The 19,023-nt window shown below is 38.6% G+C and overlaps 1 protein-coding gene across 11 annotated transcripts in view; it reads right to left on the reverse strand.

The window, feature by feature from the left end:
- The window catches only part of cacna1c (calcium channel, voltage-dependent, L type, alpha 1C subunit), a 129,350-nt gene that overhangs the window by 67,045 nt on the left and 43,282 nt on the right, over positions 1-19,023 (reverse strand). For all 11 annotated transcript variants that reach the window (XM_016544453.1, XM_016544450.1, XM_016544456.1 and 8 more), the window contains exon 3: positions 16,801-16,906. In XM_016544453.1, coding sequence (XP_016399939.1) covers positions 16,801-16,906 — 106 coding nt within the window. The remainder of the gene's footprint in view (positions 1-16,800; positions 16,907-19,023) is intronic.

A 19,023-nucleotide genomic window follows, 5' to 3' on the forward strand; every position in this document is an offset into this window, starting at 1 on the left:
GTTTCACTCATAATTACCGCAGGCATAAAACAAACGAATATCATCAGCAAAAATTGAAGTGGTTTGAATGGCTTTACTGCAGAGCAATTACTGTACGCAATGAAATATAAATCTCACTGCCATTTGATGCTGGATGTGGTAAATAAGCTGCCAGTGATCAAAATATTGAATATGAAGTCATTAAAAATGATTGTTTTGAGAATAGGTTGAGATCGTGAATGTGAGGCAGATGCTGAATGTACTGTGGAAGTGCGCTCTGACGATGACAGCGATGGTAAAATCATCTGCTCAAATTGAACCCTTTTAAGTTTCAAAAGGTAACGAATTATGCTTTATTTTATTCTTCTGTAATTGTTCTTAAAATATCAAGAGAGTTTTTTTGCTATTGCAGCAGTTAGAGATCCATCCGTGCTGGATATATAGGTCCGGGACCCGAATATGTAATAATGATTGGCGAAACATTCATGCCTTTAAGGGTTAACTGGAGTCACATGGAGAACTGATCCAGAACATTCTACAGGTGCAGGTGTTCACATAGAAAGCGGACTGCACAGTGCATACTGTATGCACTATGCAATGATAATATTTTCAAAGAGGAGCTGCAGAGAATGTACTGCATTTGACTTATCAAGCATTAATAAACTCTCATTTATTTGTATGCATGTGTGTAGTATGAATACAATATGGGTGTACTACAGCTGCCATGTTAGCATGGTCATGTGACCTCTAACATCAGCTGTGCCACTGTTCCTCGCCATTTACAAATATGACAGCTCATTTCTGGGTAAACAAAGTGTAAAATAAATAAAATAATAATGATAATAATAAAATAAATAAACTGAGCAACCGAGGTTACAAACTTGTATGACATAAATTTCATTTTTCTAAGAACTAAAATTAAAGCAAATACATTAATTAATTAATTAATTAAAAAACAGCTAAAGTTATAAAGGGATACTCCACCTAGATATTAAAATTCTATCATCATTTACTCACCTTCATGAGCTTCCACACCTGTATGGCAGAATTTTCATTTTTGGGTGAACTAGAAGTAAAATAAAAAAAATTTTTTTTTTTTTTAAAGAAGCAGCTAAATTTATAAAGGGATTCACCCAAAAATGAAAGTTGGGAAATAAATTGTGGAATATCCCTTTAAATGAGTTGATCAAATAATGAGCCAAGGGAGCGATTAAACCTTGTGGTTGATGCTACTTATTCATCACATTGGATAGCGATAGTGATACATTTCAGTAATCAATATTCCACAAATTCTGCTCTGCAAATGGAGTATATATTCCATGCATACTAAAATAGTCATGGATATTTCCCTGTGGGTATCAAACAACCAGCCTTTTGGTTACAAGCCTTTAACCACTCGACCACACAGCCCCATGTAACATCTTTTACTCATGCAGTACAACTCCTCATCCATCCTGCCTTACAGCACGCACTTGGCCACAGTATGAGTTTTCCAATAAACATGTACCTGAGCAGCACTGCTACACACTGGACAGAAAATACACATCATAAGATCAAGACAAGTGTACTTACTGTTGTGTATCTTAGTGGACAGATCTGGGATGAAAACCAAAAGAACCTCAGTTGTAACCTTGAGCACATAACCTCAATTTGCTTCAGGGGACTGTCCTTGTGGTTAGTGCACTGAAAGTCGCTTTGAAAAAGGTGTCAGCTAAATGACTAATTTGTAAAATGAATTAGTAATTAGGCAATACAACACAAGTTCACATCATTAAGTGGCTCTAACATTTAAAAAAGAAATGCATGCAAAACTATAAAGAGCTCTCCTCTATATTTTGCAAGGCCATCAAAATCTCAAATCTCTGGCAAGGTGTAGGCCACACAATGACCACCGTAGCACTTCTTTCAAATAAAACTCATTAATTCTCAAAGGTGGCAGAGAAGCAGCAATAAAAAGATGCATTTACCTATACTTCTCATTTCAGTACAGAAGCATCATTGATGTATTTACACAGCAATCACAATAGTTGGAAACAATAATGCCCTCCAAAGCAAAATGTTAATTCTCATTCACAGCAACAGAAAACAAGACACAGTGATTGAAAACGGCAAAATGAATAGTGGCCCACCAATTTTTCAAAATAAGTTATGTTTACAAACAGAGGTTGGAATTATCTCAAGTTCAAGGCGGCTGTCCAAAACAGCTAATCTAATCTGGCAAAAGTTCACTTCAAGAATGAATAAAGTGATTTCAATGAGTGTAAATATAGGTGTTTGCCACAAAAATCAAACTTACTACTAAAAAATGCATTATACTCAATCTACAGGTGTGTTCACACTTTTGAATTTAAAGACACGGCACTTCATTTTCATCCAGTGTGCAACACTCCTTACACTTTGTTGTGCTAATGTTAGAGGCTTCTGGTTGGAGGACATATGAATCACAACCCGCCAAATTGGCTTGGAAGTTAATATGTGTTACTCGTCACTGTTGATTTTTACCCAAATTTGGTGTGTTGTCGGGTGTTCATTTTAAACCCTGTTTACAACAATAAGTTGTCTGTATAAAAGTTAATATCTTTTGTGATGCAACTCAAGTCACAGCCAATAAGAACATTTGATGCTTAATACAAAGCTATCTGAATTTTGTCACAGAAATAGAAACCAAGAAACCAACTCTACTACCAAACTCCAGGATGTATTTAAACATCACATTCTCCCTCAGCGAGGTGACCTACGAGCTGAGAGAGTGCAAACACTTGCTGTGAAGTGCGGAACATGGCAGGCCGCAGGTTCGTAAGGGCCTCCGCCGCCAGTCATTATTGCCCCGATGCATTGATTCAAGACCAAACGTCAAGTCGCGAGATTAAAATTCAACAGTCCTGTCAGAATGAGGGACTTTTCGTCCTTCCCTTGAGGCCACCACTGGAGGAGGACAAGGAAGACGACGCAAGGTCATTCTGAGCTCATTCTGATTAGTGTGTGAGGAGAAAGCGAGCGACAGAGCTCTTAAGAGTGGGGGCTGATTCATTATTCATAGTTCAGCCATCGTTTGTATTAGAACATCAGCTTGCAGCCACCGGCCACAAAAACTGGGTTACCTCCCCCGAGTCCTGACAACAGGAGAAAGAGGAGGAGGAGGTGGAGGAGAAGAGGAGGAGAAAGAGGGATGGAGAGGTGTAAGACAAGTCCAGAGGAGGCGAGGAGCAATGTGTCACTAACCTGCTTGAATTACAACCTTACACCTACCTAAGTGTCCTTCACAAACTGTGGTCAAGGTAAGGAGAGAGAGAGAGAGAGAGAGAGGGGGGGAGCAAAAACGGCATGAGAAAAACAGAGCGATTTTTCTCGCTCGTCCTCAATCTGAAATCCCAGAGCTATGTGAGTGAGTGAGTGAGTGTAGGACATGCTCGTGTTCGTGGTGCCGTTCACTTCCCTTCCTTGTTTCTTTAGGACACACAGTACCAGGTTGTGTGCCGACGGATTTCAGTGTATGCCGCTGATAATGTTGCTGTTCTGCTGGCCACAGGACAAGCCGATCAATGTAGTCAATATGATTTCATATGATCTGAATGTTTAATAAACAGCAGTCTGACGGAGGTGGGCGTTTAGTCACATGCTGTTACGGTACTGTGTTCAGGCTGATAAAATGCCTCCCACTGCATCCATAACGCTTCGATGTCTTTGTGTTTGGCATTAAATATGCATCCGCAGAGGAAACTCACATAACACAAAGCGCATTTATGATTTACTATTCATTTATTCCCATTTAAGGGTCATAACTGTGAGGAGGTGAATGAGGGTGGGTGAGGGAGGTAGGGGTTAGCTGAGGGGGTGAGTTTTCAGATTAAAGATTCTTTAGCATTTGTGGCATACTGTTGGTTGCAAAAATTATTTTGAGAATTTTCCATTGTTTAAAAAAAATAACAGTTACAGTGAGGCACTTACAATGGAAGTGAATGTGGAAGATTATTATTTTTTAATTGTATAAAATCATTTACATTGATTTTCCTTTTAAAACTTGTTAATTGTTTGAGCTGTAAAGTTGTTTAAATCATCATTTGTACAGATGTTTTAAGGTTTATGGCATTGCCATGATGAAAAAGTATATAATTACTTATAACTTTACACAGAAAGGGCTAGAAATTGTTTTTCCCCCCACTAAAATCATGTAAATACACATATTAATGTCTTGTGGCTATACTGTTGAAACCCACTGAATTGTCCCCATTCACAAGTGGAAATATAGGTGTAAATGGGGTCCAGCACTTTTTGTGATCTCATTCATATTTGTAATCAGAAAAACATGTAACCACCTTGCATGTGTAGCATAAACACTAGGGGTGTAACAGTTCTCTGAAAAAAATTTAACCGTACTGTTCTCCCTCCACAGTTCGGCACGGACCGCGGTTCAACTTAAATCTGACAACGCATCTGTTTTATGGCTTGTTAAAAATAACAACATGTAAAACAGAGTTTGGCTAATGTATGTTTCTGTCGACGGATACACATTCTGGCTTCCCAATACATTACAACAACAGTGATGAACCAAAAAAATAAAAAAGAACATGTGGACAAACCATGCAGTCACTCTTTGTCAACTTTGTTCAATGCGTTGTTCTATGCTCGAATATGACCAGTCATTTATGCCGTCATCACCCGGGTGTTGAGACCTGAACAGCAAACGTTGCTATCTGTTTGAACTAAACTCATTTAAGCTTTGCCAGTTTCAAAATTCAAGAGCCACAAGACGCGAATGAGAACTCGCGCACACAGTGAGAAGATTTGTGTGTGCACTCATCCGAAGTGACAAACCCGCATCTCAGAGAGCACGCAAATGCCCGTCTTGGTGAGTTTCCTATAACAGACATAGTCGGTTGAACATACAGTATCAGTGTACTAGATCCGTGCATTGTCTTCAAGTTTTTAATGTTAATCAAACAACAAAAGACAAGGAAATCACTCACTGCTCTTGACTGAATAGCTTTTCTAACTTTAATAAGGATTAATCTTTAATTTATATGTAACAACGTTCATAGGTCGGGAAGAAGGAGGCGGGAACCGGCGAACACTTAAACAAAACTTTAATAATAAAATAAACAAACACAAAATGAAAGTAAAGCGGCAGCCCCTCGCGGACGACTGCCGCACACAAAACACAAAATAAAGTCCAGGCCTGGTCCTCTCTCGTCCAACACTGTCGTCACTCCTCCTTTTATCCTTCCGGAGCTCCTCCGTGGGACTTGAGACCGGTGAGTGGCGCAGGTGTCGTGCATTAGCATTTACTCCACCGGCCTCGCTCCGTTCCCACGGCTCTCGGCCCCGCCCCTCTCGTCACACGCGCACAGGCAGACCAGCGTCTAATCAGCGATTAATATGAGAGACACCGTTGTGGAGGATTGAATGCAACGCTGTCAGATTATCTCATGTCTCAGTCACTGCTGAGAAAACATTACACTACAAAGCGCATAATATTACAATAATAACGCCTTTCATTCTCACTAGAACGCGCTGATGACGTATCATGTTTGCGCAAAAGGCTGTGCAGAGGGCTGATAATGTTGCTGTTCTGCTGGCCACAGGACAAGCCGATCAATGTAGTCAATATGATTTCATATGATCTGAATGTTTAATAAACAGCAGTCTGACGGAGGTGGGCGTTTAGTCACATGCTGTTACGGTACTGTGTTCAGGCTGATAAAATGCCTCCCACTGCATCCATAATGCTTCGATGTCTTTGTGTTTGGCATTAAATATGCATCCGCAGAGGAAACTCACATAACACAAAGCGCATTTATGATTTACTATTCATTTATTCCCATTTAAGGGTCATAACTGTGAGGAGGTGAATGAGGGTGGGTGAGGGAGGTAGGGGTTAGCTGAGGGGGTGAGTTTTCAGATTAAAGATTCTTTAGCATTTGTGGCATACTGTTGGTTGCAAAAATTATTTTGAGAATTTTCCATTGTTTAAAAAAAATAACAGTTACAGTGAGGCACTTACAATGGAAGTGAATGTGGAAGATTATTATTTTTTAATTGTATAAAATCATTTACATTGATTTTCCTTTTAAAACTTGTTAATTGTTTGAGCTGTAAAGTTGTTTAAATCATCATTTGTACAGATGTTTTAAGGTTTATGGCATTGCCATGATGAAAAAGTATATAATTACTTATAACTTTACACAGAAAGGGCTAGAAATTGTTTTTCCCCCCACTAAAATCATGTAAATACACATATTAATGTCTTGTGGCTATACTGTTGAAACCCACTGAATTGTCCCCATTCACAAGTGGAAATATAGGTGTAAATGGGGTCCAGCACTTTTTGTGATCTCATTCATATTTGTAATCAGAAAAACATGTAACCACCTTGCATGTGTAGCATAAACACTAGGGGTGTAACAGTTCTCTGAAAAAAATTTAACCGTACTGTTCTCCCTCCACAGTTCGGCACGGACCGCGGTTCAACTTAAATCTGACAACGCATCTGTTTTATGGCTTGTTAAAAATAACAACATGTAAAACAGAGTTTGGCTAATGTATGTTTCTGTCGACGGATACACATTCTGGCTTCCCAATACATTACAACAACAGTGATGAACCAAAAAAATAAAAAAGAACATGTGGACAAACCATGCAGTCACTCTTTGTCAACTTTGTTCAATGCGTTGTTCTATGCTCGAATATGACCAGTCATTTATGCCGTCATCACCCGGGTGTTGAGACCTGAACAGCAAACGTTGCTATCTGTTTGAACTAAACTCATTTAAGCTTTGCCAGTTTCAAAATTCAAGAGCCACAAGACGCGAATGAGAACTCGCGCACACAGTGAGAAGATTTGTGTGTGCACTCATCCGAAGTGACAAACCCGCATCTCAGAGAGCACGCAAATGCCCGTCTTGGTGAGTTTCCTATAACAGACATAGTCGGTTGAACATACAGTATCAGTGTACTAGATCCGTGCATTGTCTTCAAGTTTTTAATGTTAATCAAACAACAAAAGACAAGGAAATCACTCACTGCTCTTGACTGAATAGCTTTTCTAACTTTAATAAGGATTAATCTTTAATTTATATGTAACAACGTTCATAGGTCGGGAAGAAGGAGGCGGGAACCGGCGAACACTTAAACAAAACTTTAATAATAAAATAAACAAACACAAAATGAAAGTAAAGCGGCAGCCCCTCGCGGACGACTGCCGCACACAAAACACAAAATAAAGTCCAGGCCTGGTCCTCTCTCGTCCAACACTGTCGTCACTCCTCCTTTTATCCTTCCGGAGCTCCTCCGTGGGACTCGAGACCGGTGAGTGGCGCAGGTGTCGCGCATTAGCATTTACTCCACCGGCCTCGCTCCGTTCCCACGGCTCCCGGCCCCGCCCCTCTGGTCACATTATACATTAAAAAATGCAATGTTATTTTACATTTGATTACTTTATTCAATTTCTGTACCTAAAAACTAATGTTAGACCTACCTAAAAACCTGAAAAGCACTGTTTATTTTATTTGTATCTTTGCTATATTGTATTTATTTGTGTTGTTGCTTGTAGTTAGATTATTTGTTCTTATTTTCTTTATTTTTACTTGACACTATCCTTTATTCCCTAAACATAGCATATAGCGAACTGTTCCGAACCAGTGACTCTAAAACTGTGATACAAACTGAACCGTTTGTAATTTGAACCATAACACATAGAATTAACACTAATGTGTCCTGGGCCACAGAGAAAGACCTCATATTCCACTAACATGCAATCATCCATGGTTTTAAACTTAGCCACTATGTACTGCTTTAAAAGCAAGCAACTGTATGATCTAAAAATATTTGCAAAAGTCCATATATATATACATGCACAAAACTTCACAGAGCATCTTCAGTAAGCCTAACATCAGCATGTAGCGACAGATCATATGAAGCAGGAACATCTGAAGTTGAGTTAATACAGCTGCTTGACTAAAATAACTTTTTTTTTTTTTACATTCCACTTAAAATGTAATTTGTGATATTTGTGGTGAGAAGTTAAAATTCAAGCATATGTGGAAGCGACGTTGCACTGTCTATTTTTGTGGATTTGTGAAATCAGCACCTCTCCAGTTTTTTCAAGTCCAAAATTGACCATAAATGCACATCCCGACTTTGTGAAGCTACGCTAGACACACAGGAACCCAGTGATATATACAACAACCACGGAAGCAAAAGATCATATGCTTATTATTGAAGTAATTCAGCCCACACACATACACGGGCATAAATCAAGCTTCCTCTCACACATGCACAGACTCTGTGCAACATGCAATAAGCATCTGTTGCATTTGTCATGTGTGGCCCCCATGAAACAATGCATAAACTCTACACATGCACTGTCCATCTCCGCTGAAGATTGAATATTATTCTTCATCCAAATATGGGATGTACAAAAACACATACTTTCGAAATCCATTAGTCGTGGGTTATCTGATGGGAACACTCAACCCCTTGGCAGACATTCAACAAACATGTCACACCACAGGGATATGTCAAATAAAACAACTGTTAAAGCACCACTGCTATATACAGTAAAACCTTACTACTAATTGTTTGGTCGCTAGTTGGACAACTTCTCGACCATCCAGCCCATTCCTAATCCAAATATTCTCCATGTTTGAAAGAGATGCATTTCAGATCTTCTAAGACTGAGAAAGTCTGGAAAGCTTTGTCGTAATCATTTTAAAATGAACAGAACTGAGTCAGACAGAGATTTTGTTCGCTCAATATCATGGAATTATAAAAAAAAAAAAAAAAGGGATTATGCTGTACTTCAACACCTTCCCAGAGAAAAACTGACTCTGAAATCTCTTAAAACTGACTGATAGATTTCAGAACAGCATAAAGCAAATTACCCACTACTGCATTTGGTCAAACATTGTTAAAATGCAATTCGTATTTACATTTTTAATGCTGTAAAGACTACATATATGGAAAAAATGTAGATTTGTTGTGACACCAGCAAAGTTCCCTTGAACTGAAACACCTCTAATTTGTTTAGCAGAACGCTACCTTAACCCCACCTCCTTAAACAAACACATGAGACAGGTTTGTGCACCGCTTTAAATGTCACCAAAGATCTCCTATGAAGGGGTGAGAATGTAAAACAGAAACAAGAGAAAACAGAGATGGATACTGAAGATGTGCATGGATTTCATCTTGGCAACCAAGTGACCTTGCCATGGATCACCAAACAATAAAGGTACAACAGGTGCTAAAGATGAACAAATAGATGGGATACTGCTCAAATATTTACACACACAGAGCCCAGACACCTCATTAGATGTCACATTCTTTCATTACCACAGCACCAAAGTGCCATGTGATCACATAGAATGATATAACGATAGAACAACAGATAGATAGATAGATAGATAGATAGATAGATTCTCTCTCAGAAAAAAAAAAGATGAGGGATACAAGAAAGAGAGAAATAGTTGTGAGCTCTTTAACAATGACCTCATCTAGTACAGTGGAAATTTCCTGGTAGGCATGGTGACAGCAGCAGCAGAACTGAGAACATTCAGCAAGATGAGAGAGACCGAGAGAAAAGGACCCCAACTCACTGACACACAGCATCACAGTGAAGATCATTCTCCTTTAACTCGTCCCTCTCTCTCGCTCTCTCTCTCTCTCTCTCTCTCACACACACACACACGCACACACACTCACAGCAGATGAAAACACAACTTCATACATCTCTGTGGTGTCACAGGGAGCACATAACAGAGATATACTTGTGTTGTTCTGGCCAGGTTTAAGTTACACTAGGCTGCAGTGTTCAGTGGAGCAGGTAGAGGGCGCTGTGGAAAGTGAGAGCGAAGAAGAGAGAGAAAGAAATGTATGTGGGTCACTCTCTGCACTAGTGATGTTTTTAGCTGCCTTAAAATACTGCACCGTCCCCACAGAGCTCTGACCCTTTACCACACACACACACACACACACACACGCACTACACCTTACACACAGATATCTCTTACACATTCACGGCACATCTTTATGGCACAGCCTCACTCTTTCGGGTAAAGGAGGGGTGCACATGTGTTGTGTGGGTTGTGCAGCAAGGAGAGAATGGATCTTGTCTAAATATGATTTTTGTGTAGATGAAATGGGCAGAATGTGAACTGGCCAGTCGCCAGAGTCTCAGCGACAGCCGTTTTCTCACAGTGCTCTAAAAATAAAAACGCCTTTATTTCAGATCTCACCAATCAGACATATCCTGCTTGAAAGTGGTGTAATGTAACAAAGTAATAATCCTTCGTTAGAGTACTTAAGTATTTTTTGGGGAGAATCTGTACTTGACTTGACGTTTTTATATTTGTCAACTTTCACTTTTACTCCACTACATTTCCTAATGAAAATGTATAAATTTACATTTCTCCAAAGCATATTCGTTACTTACTACAAACTAAAGCAAAAAGAACACAACTGTAAGAAAGCAGGTTTGACGAATCAGTGACCTTGTACACCGGTTGTACAAGGTCCTTGCACACTGAGTCCGAAATTCTCATCCGAAACATTTGTCCATCATAAAAAAATCTGGATCGAGTTCAATTTTCTGCGTTTTTCGCATCCGTTTCTGTACGTGACACATTTTTAGGATGACGAATATGAAAAAACACATACGAAAATCGTCCGTGGTTGTACAAGCACTTGTTTGCACATGAGTCTAATGGTCCTTGCACGCTGAGTCCGAAATTTTCATTTGTGTTTTTTTGTATTCATCATCCTAAAAATTCATCACCCAGAAACCTTGCACACTGAAGGTCCTTGCACACCGAGTCTGAAATTTTCGTATGCGTTTTTTCGTATTAATCATCCAAACAATTCGTCACACACAGAAACCTTGCACACTGAAGGTCCTTGGACGAAATTCTTGTCCGAAACTTTCGTCTGTCATAAAAAAAATCCGGATCGGGCTCAGTTTTCTGTATTTTTCTCATCCGTTTCTGTGTATGACGAATTTTTAGGATGACGAATACGAAAAAATGCATACAAAAATTTCGGACTCTGTGTGCAAGGACCTCTAGACTCCCAAAAAACACCTTTGCTCATGTGCAAACAAGTGCTCATACAACCACGGATGATTTCATTTTCCACTCAAGTCAAGGCTGGGGTGTGCGATATACAGTATATCATCTGCGATATTAAAATGTCCTTGCACACTGTGTGTGACGACGTTTTAGGATGACGAATAAGAAAAAACGCATACGAAAATTTCGGACTTAAGTCTTCGGATCAACTTGTCAGACACCATTCTGGATTTTGGTGTTCGCTTGTATGGTGGCTCTGAATTGTCAAAACACCTCTCAAAATGCTTGCTACGAATGCAAAAAACGCAAAAAATTTAACCCGATCCAAATTTTTTTATGACGGACAAAAGTTTCGAAGGCAGTGTGTAAATGTGATTGACACGACGTGAGGTTGTATTTATTTTTTATCGTACAAAGAGTGCACGCATACACTACATGATTTAATTTATTAAAACACATTTAGAATCATCAAAATTCAAGGCATTCTAAATTGTAGGCAGCAAAAATGCCACTGTATGTCTTTCATATTTATATCATTTAATATAGTTAATCTATATCACACGAAGAGTGCCATTTTTTCCCTCCAGATATCAGCATGATAACAAATGTAGACAAAATATTGCCTGTTTTTGCCCAACTTTGCCAGCGAAAATCGTTCCAAACAAAGATCACAGCACTGTTTTGAGTCTCTGGGCAACACACAGGACGGTGTTTCCTTATTGAAGGAATCAGCTTTTTGAATGAATCGGTTGAATGAATGATTCAGTGACTCACTCATTAACACAGTCAAATACTTCGTTCCTGAATTAATCAGCCGTTTGAATGAATCGGTTGAATCTCACTGACTTGCTGCCACCTACTGGCGGTTTTAATTTCACATTTCAACTATTTTTTCATGTTTTAAATAATTTCAAATATCATTATTTAACATTTTATGTTTAAAAACGAAGCATTATTTATACATTTGTAACTGCAGGTTAAATGCATCCATGTCCTCTCTGAGTTACATTAAACTGTGTAAATGAATCTAAATGCCACTTCAGATGCAGATTCCAAAAATGACTTCTTATGTTGGAATGAAAGAGACTAAGTACCGAATGAAGTGCCTCTTATGCTTACCCAAAGATACAAAATGGAAGAAAGAGTTCAAACAGAATACAATCTTGCTGCTCAAACTGTGTATAAACATTTTTAATACTTATTTGCTCCTTTTCCATTTTGCATTTACTTGTACTTTAACTTTCAATACTTAAGTATGTTTAATAAAAAAAAAAATACTCTTCATACTTAAAACAATAAATATAACATACTTACAAACTTTTACTCAAGTAATATGCTAAACAGTGACTTCAACTTCTACCAAAGTCATTTTCTGGTAAGATAACAGATATCTTACCAAAAAATGACTTTGGTAGAAGTTGAAGTCACCATAGATGAAGTCACAGTGGTCACTTCATCCACCACTGCTGCTTGATACAATCACATTCATGCACATATATACAAACTCAATACTCAATATATGCATATAAACACACATAGTCCCTTCTTTAGTCACAATGCCCTTTTTTTGCCAAGCTTGCTCTGGTGCAGACTCTACAGTGGATTATTATAAATATTTTTATTCATTTAATAGTATTTTATTGTATTTTAATTATGACATAATATGAAATTTTGTACTTTAAAAATGCATGTGTTAAAAAAGGTTACATATTCTATATTTTAAAAAGATGTATATGCTGTCATTTGCATTAAACTAATAAAATAGATTTTTAAAGCATATGGAAATTATGCATAAAATATCCATAAACACACTCACATATATTCTGGATGATTGACTAGCCGATTGCTGTGTATTATTTATTTCTTACATTTTATAGTCATAGGTACTTGGACATTCACAGTAAAACTCTTTTGGAAACACTGTATTTTTAAACTCATCTGCTTTAAAGTGCCGCCACTACAGGCATACAGTACACATTAAGATGGATGTCTTTTGTCGTTGCGTCACATTTCACACAGTCCCACTACAAGTGTTGCATTTTTAAGTCGGCATGTCAAGTTAAAAATAGTCCATCCTTTACGCATCTTGAGACTCTTGCATTCTGTTCCATTCTATTGCGCTCCATCTAGCTGTTTTTGCAAGAACGCTTCTTACATAAATGCACCTTAAAGAACACGTCCAGTCAGGGTCAGGTAAGAACAAACCCAGCCTAATTATAAAGGTTTTTGATTAGTCAGCTACTTGTTCAAGCAATAGAATACAAGAAAAAAAAATTGCAGATGTGAAAAGTGTTACCAGATTTCTGGATCATTATGAATAATAAATAATGGTGTGAAGTTCCTTCTTAATTAACAATGTTTTTGATACCAGCTTCCTTTCAGCTTGACCAGTAACTTTGGGGCTGAGATACATGTACTAGACCGGCTGTAGCACAAGAGAGCTCTTTCGAATCTATGATCATCGAATCAGAGCTTCATATCCCTAACCGTGGAAGGGAGCAACAGATAAGTGGATAGTTAACAAAGAGTTTTGTCGCATAGTGAATGCACCTTCTTCTCTGCAGGTTGGCTGCATAGTTACTGTGCTACCACAGTAGCTGTGCATTTTACCATCACTAAGGATACCATATCCATGACAACCTCAACCCATCAAAAGATTCCGTTCATAGCCCATAAACAGAGGGGTGTATACATCAAATGAAGGAAACCATGCTTGTGTCACTAACCTGCCTGCAAAAGCCTGGTTCTTGGAGTAAAAATCCAGTTCAGAAATCATTTTTAATAAAAATATAAACATTTAAACTGACAGACATACCGTGAGCTCTGAACCAAGAACAACAATGTGTTTAATTACTGAATCCCTCCCCCCCCATAAAAAACTACATTACCATAATACTGGATCTAGCTTCACCAATGAGAGAAGTCACTGTTACCATGGAAATTATAATTGCAGTAAAATTAAACATTAAGCATTAACCATTAAGCACTGCAAATGACACAATCAAGTCAATAAAAGCCCATTCCCATAAGGCATTGCAAATGACATAATTGCGTCAGTAAAAGCCCACTCCCATGAAGCATTGTAAATTACGTAACTGAGTCTTCCAAAAACGTATATATTAATACATACAAAAGATTATATACTATACATAATTTTTATATACTTTAATATTTTAAAATAAACTTAAAACATGTTACATGTTATATGTTTAAATCAATTTCTAAAGAGCATTTTTTAATTATTTATATTGTACAGATATTTTTGTATACGTCATTCTCAAATACTTTATAGGATGTGTAGTTCATTGCCTCATTATTATTATTTTTTTTTATTCCTTTAAAAAAAAAAAAATTTGTAATGTTTGTAAGGGATATAGGATGTGTAGTTCATTGCCTCATTATTATTATTTTTTTTTATTCCTTTAAAAAAAAAAAACTTTGTAATGTTGTAAGTGATTCACCAAAAGAATTAATCTCAGAGCTGGTTGGCTCGATTTAAAACATTTTTTGATATACATACAGAGAAAACGAAAATACTTGCATAACGAATGAAGTCGCTATGTGCCCCCAAAAGCGTGGCACATGCTTTCATTCACGCATTAACAGGTTTTCATTGTGTTCTTCGCTGGGAAAATACATAATGCAGCTTCAGATTGCAGAACTGATATGTGGATGGATTAGTGTTACTCAGGCTACAGCATGAATCTCTGAGAGGTCTGAGAACTCCTTCCACAGCCAAACATCCAGATTACCCACACACTCCATCATTCTGCATTCATCCAGGCTGAATGTACTGTACATTGAGCACTGAAGCACACAGGCTGTTCTTAGGCTTACAGAGTTCCAATCTCTCTATTCTAGATTCAGCAATCTGCACTTCAAATTCAAAATCCAATGTAAGTTCTAAAATGCAATTGCATATCACAGAAGTTAAGAGCTATTTAATCATTCAACCAACAGCAATCACTATCATCATTGTCATCATCACAATCATAACATCACGACTATCACCAACATCACATCATAACCACAATATCATCAGCAGCAGAACCACTATCATCATGACCACCATCATCACTATCATGTAATCACCACTATCATTGCCGTCATTAGCATATGGTCACCGCATCACACTACCATCATCACATTACCACCACCATCACATAACCTCTATTACTCATCAAGACTGTCACTAACATTATTATTCTTACTATTTCCATCACATCATCACCACCATAACCATTATCAATCACCGTCAAAAGCAATATCATCCATTACATCATCAAAACATAACTACCACCACAATCACCATTATCACGGTCACTGTCATAACCAGTACTATCCTTACTGCCATAATCACCACCACCATCATTTCTTTCACACCATTATCATCCTCACATTACAACCATAACCATTCCCACCACTACCATCACCATCATGTCGCAGTCTGCAGCGGGTGTGCCCAGGAGGGCCACCAGATGACTGTGTTCTGGGAGCACATGGCTTGTGTTGTGTTTGTCTGTCGCCATGTGCTCTCTCCTGTCTATTGTCTTGCCCCTCCCATCTTGTTACCTCGTTATAGTTTAAGTTGATCCACCTGTGTCTCCCTCGTTAGCCTCCTCGTTTGGTTCCCATTTATTCTCCTTGTGTCTGTCATCCTGTGCTGATCCGTCATTTCTCATTGTGTGTGTTTCGTGTCTGCATGTGTGCAGCTTTAGGCCTGCCTGTCTGTTTTTCCCCTTCGGGGTGGTTTGAGTTTGTTTTTGTTTCATTTTTATTATCAAAATAAATAACCATTTCTCCTGCAATTGAGTCCTCGCTTCATCTCCCCGCACGCACCGTGACACATCATCATTACAATCACTGTTGCAACCAGTATTATCCTTACCATTAACACCACTGTCACAACCATAACCATCCCCACCATTACCATCACCATCCTCACTGCTACTAACATTGCCATAATCATAATCATCATCACCACCACCATCATTACCCTCACATAACCATCACAACCATTTTTCCCTCACCATCACATTCATCACATATCGCCATCACCATTATCATCAACGTCACAACTTCACCACCACATATCACCACAATCACATAACATCCATCACAATTACAACCATAACTATCCCCTCCACTATCACCACCATCATCATTACCAGTCACTGCCAGTATTACCCTCATCATTACCATCATTGTCACAACCATCACCATCCTCACTGCTACTATCATTGTCATAATCACCACCATCATTACTATCACAAACTCATCTTTATCCTCAACATCATCCCCTGTCATCACCGTTATCATCAACATCACATTACCATCATCTTCTTCCTTTCTTTATTTATAAAGCATTATTTAACAGTCTGTTGGCCAAAGTGCTTTACATTTTTAGAGCCACATCCCCACCACTACCATCACCACCATTATCATCAAACGCTATCACAACTAGTATTATCCTCACCATTACATCACCGTCACAACCATCACCATCCTCACTGCTACTATAATCGCCACAATCACATCACATAACCATCACCATTACCATCACAACCAATACCATCCTCACCATTATCATAACCACATTACCACCAGTATCACATAACATCCATCACAACCATAATCATCCTCACCACTACGGTCATTGCCATTGCATTGTCTTAATTCCATAATGATCATCATCATTATCATCACTCTCAAATCATCATCATGCGCATTTCTGACTTGTGCTGTGAGGCAGAGTGTCTCTTACCAGGTTTGAGTTGGTTGCGTTGGAATCGTCCTCGGGGAAAGGGATGTAGACAGCTAAGGCCACACAGTTTGCAAAAATAGTCATCAAAATTATGATTTCAAACGGTCTGAGGAGTCAGTGTTAAAGAAAAGGACATCAGAGCTGGTGCATACACAAGCAAAAGAATACGTACAGTATATGTTAACTCTCATCAATGCACAAGACTGTGTAAGAGCAAAAGAACACACATACAGTACAGTACAGTACAGTACAGTACATGTTAACAGTACAGTTCTCTCATCAGTGCACAAGACAGTGTAAGAGTTTAGATCCTCTCTGGATTTTTTTCTCTACTCAAATCTTTTTTTTTCTTTCCTGTTAATAGCAAGGACAAGCTCTTCAAAAACCTGGCCTTCATCAAGACATCGATCTTCACCCCCCTTCCATTTTCCTTCTCTCTCTTCCTCTCCACTACTCTCCTCCCTCTCTCTTTTTACTGGCCAAATTGTGTATTTGGCTTTCAGTTCTGCTGGAAACACAATCAAACTGTGTCATCATTTGTTACAGGAATGGATTTCTCCAAGATGGGTGTCGAGTCGCACGGCACGTGTCCTGAGGAGAAACAGATGTGTTCTTGTTTTCCTGGATGTTTCTCTTGTATCTGCTGTCTGGGCCTTGAGTTATGGCTCTCTGGGGTTAGTTCAGAATTACAGAGCCTTAGACCCTGTAACCCATTTAGATAAACATGCTTGTAGATCAGTAGTTCGGTTCCCCAAGGGAGTAAAAATGGACCATTGCAGGCAGACTCAAACTGAATTTTATCTTTAAAGGTCTTACAAGGTTATAAATAACACTTCTATATATGAAATCTGCTTGAGTGCACATTAATGTGAATGTGTGTGACCGAATGCGAGTTTGTAGGAGGGGTCAATATGCGTGTGCATTTGTGTGTGTGTGTGTGTGTGGGAGGGGTGAATATTTCAGCCTGTTGAGAGGAGCTGTTGGCATGGCAACATTGCCAAAGACAGGAGAGATGGGCTCTGGAGTCTCTGGAGATACAGATCCAGTCAAGTGTGTGCAAGACTAAAGACACATACGGATAGAACCGGTAAAACAGGGACTTTCATAAAATATCCCACCAAAATTAATGTGGGAAAATATTTCTCTGTCTCCACAGTTCAGCCGTTCCCTCGTGCCGGTTTGTGAATTTATGGGGAAATCTTTGATGATGTGATCAGTTCTTGGCTGAAGCTGTGAATGGGAGCTGGATCTCCTATTTCCTGATGAATTAAGCATTTTACTCAACCAATCAATCCTCATTAACATATTTTACTGGTCGGGGACCTATTGCTGTCTCTTGTGGGCAGAAAAGATTACATAAAACTGTGAGAGAGGGGAAAAAAGAGAGGAAGGGGAAAAGGACAGGGGAACACACCGTCCTACAGTCTCCTATAAAATGCATTTGAGGGGTGCCCTTGAATGACTCATCAAAGCTCAACTCGATTTAACCCTTAGTAGAATTAGATGTAAGAGGGATTCACATCTGATGAGAACGATACTCTATTACACAAAACACAAGCAAAAGGTAGCACAGAAGCTGCATCTGAAGTGGCAAAAAAAACACAAAAAGTGCATTCACACCTTTAATGCAGCAAAGAGTGAATGACAGTCATGAGAATAACATATCACATGCTGATGAGTTTTTTTCTTCTTTTATTGAGGGAGGCCTTTTATATTTTTGTATTGCTTCATGCACCATTGCATATTTAATTATAGCAATGCAAAGATGCCATAACACATCTGTCAAGCATGCTGTAATACTAACAAACAGATCATACAACAATTAATAACCGCACCTATTCAGAAGCACTGCTGCGACTCAAAGATGAAAAGAAAACATTTATGGCCTGGATATCAATAATTTAAAGTCAGCTATGTCCTGTCTGAGGAGTTTATGAGCAGTCTGTAACTGTAACACTGATTAATTAACATTCACAAAACAACTGTATCCTCAGCTACCTGCTGAAACAATTGTCACAAACTCAATATGAGACTTTTTTGGATATGTCGCTCTGGGAGGAATGTGTCTGCCAAGAATGTAAATGTGTGAACTACAGATCAAAAAAATCAGTAACTCCAGAAGTATTGTGTGCTCTTTAATGAGACGGCAGTTTGAGGCCCTGCATCAGTGTACTGCCTTTCAGATTCATATGTGCTCTTTCTAATGAAATATGTGGTGAATTA

Source organism: Sinocyclocheilus rhinocerous, unplaced genomic scaffold (assembly GCF_001515625.1).
Source record: "Sinocyclocheilus rhinocerous isolate Xijiao unplaced genomic scaffold, SAMN03320098_v1.1 scaffold400, whole genome shotgun sequence".
Lineage (NCBI taxonomy): Eukaryota > Metazoa > Chordata > Actinopteri > Cypriniformes > Cyprinidae > Sinocyclocheilus > Sinocyclocheilus rhinocerous.